We start from the raw sequence: 6,101 nt of genomic DNA, 5'->3' as shown, positions 1-6,101 counted from the left end.
AAGCAACTATTTATCTGATCCCTTGCTTGGCAGAAGACATCGTTCTGCACTGAAGCCAACGAATTCCCCTAAAGTTGCTTCCTCCGTAGTCCCAAAACCTGGAGGCTTCACGAATCTCCGTAATGCCAACGCCAATTTTTCCCCAGCACCTTCAGAAGGTAGAGAAAATCATTTGCATTCTGTTGAAAGCGTAGATCAAAGTTTTGGTGTGAATAGCTTTACTCAACCCGTCTACAAGCTGAGCGATGCTGATATCCTCAGTAGTTTTAATCTGGAGAAAAATACCAGACAATCTTTCTCCATTGACAAGCCACCTCCTCTTCTCGAGATTTTTGAGAGTGAAATGTCGAGAAACTCGTCGCGGTTTAATCAGATTTATTTTGATGAAATCTATACATTAGCGCCTTCAATGCGTCCACAGACTGTGGTGCACAGATTCCTACATCGACTTAAGAGTAAGAAGAGGAAATTAGAAAAAACGGAAGCTACACTTCCTTCTTTGCCGTACTTTGACGTTGAAAAAAATCATCCCAAAAAAAGCTACAGCTGTATAGATAAGACGCTAACAAAACAACTCGTAAACCGAAGCATTGATCTTGTTTTCAATACTCGCGTTAAAACTAGAAGTGTCAGTCGAGAATGGGAACTCGATGAACTAAGATCAAGATCAGATGAGCATCGTACTAAATTGCCCAGTGTTAATTTTGCAACACTTTCTCGGGGACGCTCAATCAGAAGTACAAAGCCTGATAAAAATGTCCATTACCGTACCACAAATCTTGGGAAAGCTGAGAAAATGAAACTTATAACGAGCGATCGGATGGCAGCAAAGGAAATTAAACGTAACGTTCCCTCGGGCGCGGTAGTAAGCCAGCGCTCTCGAAGAAACTTTGCTGATCCACATAAATTCAACATCGATTACGTTAACTTTCTTGGTACTGGACCGTCGAATAAGAGAATTAAAGACCCAAGTGACGAAACTGAACAGAAAGATATTAAAGTAACTCGAACTTTGCGGGAAAGTGTGAGTCATAATTTTTACCTGTATCACAGGGACGAATTGGTCGTTAGGAAGCTCGCAGTAATACTTGGCAGTGATGGTTATGCAAACAATAAGGAGCTTTTGGTTAGGCTTCTCGAGGAAGAGAATACCAAAGCGTTGAAGGCTGTTGAAAACAAAGTGACAGACTATGCTCAGGAGCATGAAGTTCTGAATGAGGATTTAGAAGAGATGCAGTCTTTGGAAATCCAAAAGTTGACTACCATTTACTCAAAAAAGTACTTGGAGAAGAAAAGGAAAATAATACTTTCTAACGAGAACCAAATAAACACTAGTAAAAAACGTTTCGCAGAGAGTCGTTCGGGTGACCAAGGTACCAGTTTCACTGTCACTGAAGATACACCAGATTCAAAACCAAATCATATTATGAGTAGATTTCGAAGAGAATTTTCGAATGCAGATGACTACACGCAAGATATTGATTCTTTAGAGGTGACCAAAGCAGTCGACGCGGGAGCAACCGATACAAGGGCCCTCAAGAACGACAAGGGCCGTAGCCGGAAAACTTTCGTTCTGAAGATGGCCAAGACTCCACTAGAAGAGCAGGATGGTCCTGATGAAGACGAGCAAGTGAATGCGGGCGAAAATACTGGGACATTTCACGTTAAACAAGACGGGGCAATGGAAGGTGAATTGAACAAGGGTAGCCCAACTTTACCAGAAAATGATGAAAGGAAAATAGTGCAAGGTGCAGAAAAAGACGTTGGTGACAACGACGACGATCGCACCAAGGAACAAACCGGTTCCACTGGAAGCGAGTCAAATGAAAATGACCATCTAAAATTTTCAGGCATTGTGTTCTGGGAGGCGATTATACTACCCACCCCATCCATGGATGAGCAAATTCTGTCCTCTCAATGCAATGAAGTTGTCAAGTTCGCTCCTGACTTCAGCATCGTTCTAGCCGACAGACGAGAGGCGTTCGCTGCGTCCACCCTCGCTTCCATGATCAACGTACCGACTCTGTATAAGAGCACTCATGGATACCGGGACACTCAGCTTCAGGTGAGTTAAATGACCCAGACTTTTACCACTCTACTCAAATTAAAATGCTGAAGCACCCTGTTGTTCCAAGCACCAAAGAGTTTCTCTCAAATTATTCTTTTTTTTTTCAATGACATTCTTTTGGTTTCATCCTTATGGGACTTTGGTGGCCTTATCAGTAAAATTTATTATCAAGCTATGTATTCTAATACCTATAATTCAAGAATTAACAGCCTTTTTCCTTAGTATAATTATTTTGCGAAAAAAATAATGACAGAAAAACGTCAGGATCATTTTTCCCATATTGGAGTGACACGGCAGTAAAGGTGCTCCCTTGAAAATAGACAAAGTTGCAGGAAATTTCTGCATCGTGAATTAATTCATCATTTTTCTTATCTTATATCTCTATTAATGATCGTCTCGATTCCTGTTCATATCTCTCCTATCCTACAAATATCATTGCTTAGTGACTAAGTTATTTTTCATAACGGTGCTTCTTATTAGTTGTCTGATTTAATTACTTGTCTAATTAAAATTTAGATGTAACAATTATTATTGCTTTTAATTTCATAATTTTAATTTATTTGCTAACTGTTTCATGTGACTTGAACTACCGCTCCATACTGAGTAGAACGATTTCACATTTACTGACCTACTGTTTAATACAGAAAAAACTGTTTAATGTTTACTGGAATGTTGTTCCTCATTTACAGGAGTGCTTCATGTTTGCTGGATTAATTAATATTTTCATGTAAATAATTGTAATTTGTAATATCATGGCCAATCACAATCCGTTTATGATTTCGAATCCAGTTATTGAAATCAAATGGGATTTTGGAAAGCTCCAAATCTATAAAATATTTTTTGTTTTGATATATCTAGTTTGTCATAAAAACGCTCAAATTCGTTTCCGGATTCTGTAATTTTAAAAAGTTTTGATTAAAATAAGTCAATTATTTATGGTAACCGATAGTTCACTACCAATTAACGCCTTGTTAGTGCTGTTTAGCTAATCATTTGCATTAAACTAAATAGAAATTGATCCATGACTTGGCATTAGCGCACTATTGTCAGCTTTAAAGCACTGACAACTTTCAGTTGGGTAGCTCCAGACTTTTGTCGCATTTTTATCGCTGTCTGAGAGGCTGCGCGTGGGAATTCGTTTTGCGATGCGGTCCGAGGGCTGGAGTTGGGCTGGAGTTTTGATGCGGTCTGATGCGGTCCGAGGGCTGGAGTTTTGATGCGGTCCGAGAGCTGGAGTTTTGATGCGGTCTGAGGGCTGGAGTTTTGATGCGGTCTGAGCGCTGGAGTTTTGATGTGGTCTGAGGGCTGGAGTTTAGATGCGGTCTGAAGGTCGGAGTTTCTATGCGGTCTGAGGGCTGGAGTTTTGATGCGGCCTGAGGGTCGGAGTTCTGATGTGGTCTGAGAGTCTTTTTTGTTGCGATCTGAGAGTCGGTCTGAGGGTCTATACGATGCCCTCGGGAACCCTCGGTCTAGTTGTACGCAAAAGTCTTATCGCTTCCAGGATACACTTGGCTCCGAGTCCTACGCATCGGATTTGATAGGAAGCTGTAATTAGAATTGCCATATCTTGGACTAGTAACAAAACTAGAGTTTCATAAAGCGATTGTACTTTGGACTTCCTTGAATACAAATGGCTTTTTTTCATGGTTACAGATGGCTTTCGACGAAAATTGGTTTGTTTTACTTTAAGGTATAGTTCGTTTTCAAAGAGATTCTACAATTAATTTATACTAGTCGACTGGCTAAACTTTTTCCTTATTTAACTTTCAAATATTAGAGCTGAAGTTATAAAAAACATGAATCCTAATCGATTCCTTCGTTACAAGGAATCTTCGCTAAAAGGAATCTGGTGCAATGTGCACATACATATACATTTTTCGAAATATTGAAGATCTATTCGCTTCACTCTATGGCAATCTTCAGCGTGCTGCCTTGTGCATCAGTGTGCTCTAGTGTGCTGTAGTGTGCTCTAGTGTGCTCTAGTGTGCTCTAGTGTACTCTAGTGTGCTGTAGTGTGCTCTAGTGTGCTCTAGTGTGCTCTAGTGTGCTCTAGTGTGCTGTAGTGTGCTCTAGTGTACTCTAGTGTGCTCTAGTGCTGTCTCTTATACACATCTAGATGTGTATAAGAGACAGAGCTTATTGTGCTGAGCTGAGGGCTTATTGTGCTGAGCTGAGGGCTTATTGTGCTGAGCTGAGGGCTTATTGTGCTGAGCTGAGGGCTTATTGTGCTGAGCTGAGAGCTTATTGTGCTGAGCTGAGAGCTTATTGTGCTGAGCTGAGAGCTTATTGTGCTGAGCTGAGGGCTTATTAATTGTGCTGAGCTGAGGGCTTATTGTGCTGAGCTGAGGGCTTATTGTGCTGAGCAGAGGGCTTATTGTGCTGAGCAGAGGGCTTATTATGTAATTGATATTGTCTGTCAAAATTTTATCTTACGCGTCTATCGAAGCTTGTTTTTACTCTCGTTCTCAAAGTGCCTCCGTCTGTTCTCTGTAACGCCAATTAATTGATTCTATTCTCTAATTCTTTCCAATTTTCTTCGTGGTAATATTCATCGCCATGAATATTACCTCGTCATTTATGTTCTTAATTTTTTGTTCATCGAAAATGCGAATCTTAGTGAAAAGACTATGTAATTTCATATGATAGTTCTTCTTCCTTTATATATTTTTGTAATTGTAATTACTCTCCGTTAACTCACTTGGCCAGTTCTTGATTTTTGTCCTCCTATCATATATACTCCGTTCCTTTATTTATATTATTTCCTTCATTTATTCCTGAGCGTCGGGGTCGATCTTTTATCGTCACTTCGCTTGATTGGCGTAGTTGCTGGCAATCGCGTTACGCTCGTCATTTCTCTTCTCTTTTGACGCACCGCCAGCCTGAAGGATTATGAAAATATTTTGATATATAAATGAAAAATTTTGCAGTGAATATCATTGACATTTGGGCAAATTTTATTCGAAATTCACGTGGGAATTTCATAATTTCATCTTTGAATGTTAAATTCTTGATATTCCACCAATGGTTGTAATTCACTGAAAAGTAATTCGCTTTCGCAAAAAAAACTGTTGTGACGTATGGAGGGAATGTTTAAAAGTAAATATCATTTGGAAAATCGCAACAGATTTTTGTTTGCTTCTGTAAGTCAGAAACCTTTAAGCCTTTGATGATCTTATATCGAGGAATGATATTGACCTAAGAGTATTCGAAGTATAAATATTCATAATTACCTTGCATATAATAATATATTTTGAATGCTTAAAGAGTGTAATATTAACATTATTTTTGCGGTGAACTTGAGTAAACTTGAGTTACCTAGTGCTACTCGGCAGCTGAACTCATGTTTGTCTTTAAGTTTAAAGTCGCGGCGTAAGCAGGCTCAGCCAAGAACTTTAAATTCTTAGTGAAAGAACTTTGGAAGTAACCGAGTTTTTATTATATGTTGCATTTAGTTCAATTGTGCACTTAGGAAAATAAATGGGTCATAATATCCAAATAGTGACACACTATTATCCCACAGCATGAGCAGGGAACTGACGTAGCACAGATACGCACTATTGCCGGGCCAAAGTGAGTCAGTGTGACTCACAGATGGACATAAAGTGCATCGCAAAACCTCCATCGATTTTCTGCTTGCATTTTGTTTCTTGCTCGTTCCTGCACTCACACAAATGAATGTGTCATACTGTCCAAATAGTGACACACTTTCTGCAAGTGTGTCACCACTGATACGCCCCTTTTTCAGTGGCAAACTGGATCAGGATGGCACAGGAAATAGATGCATCGCTATTTGTACAAAGTCTTGCCCATTTCTCTCAGTGTGCACCCGCTTGAAGGTTTACGCGACAGCAGCACAGAGCTCGAGCGTTCCATGCACGTCTGGAATGCACGAGGACGGCGTCAGATGTAAGGTATATGCTCCATCTCCACTCCACCTCCACTCCACCTCCACTCCACCTCCACTCCACCTACACTCCACCTCCACTCCACCTCCACTCCACCTCCACTCCACCTCCACTCCACCTCCACTCCA

The 6,101-nt window shown here is 40.3% G+C and overlaps 1 protein-coding gene across 1 annotated transcript in view; it reads left to right on the top strand.

Annotated features, from left to right (window-relative positions):
• The first annotated feature begins 1,426 nt into the window (after positions 1-1,426).
• Positions 1,427-6,101, top strand: part of LOC108669596 (calponin homology domain-containing protein DDB_G0272472-like) — a 20,031-nt gene continuing 15,356 nt past the window's right edge. Inside the window, exon 1 of the mRNA XM_018156974.2 lies at positions 1,427-2,065. Within this exon, the coding sequence (XP_018012463.2) occupies positions 1,427-2,065 (639 nt within the window). The remainder of the gene's footprint in view (positions 2,066-6,101) is intronic.

This window comes from Hyalella azteca, unplaced genomic scaffold (assembly GCF_000764305.2).
Source record: "Hyalella azteca isolate HAZT.00-mixed unplaced genomic scaffold, Hazt_2.0.2 contig4397, whole genome shotgun sequence".
Taxonomy (NCBI): Eukaryota; Metazoa; Arthropoda; class Malacostraca; order Amphipoda; family Hyalellidae; genus Hyalella; species Hyalella azteca.
The sequence above is the reverse complement of the archived record's forward strand: the minus strand, read 5'-3'. Positions and strand labels throughout refer to the sequence as shown.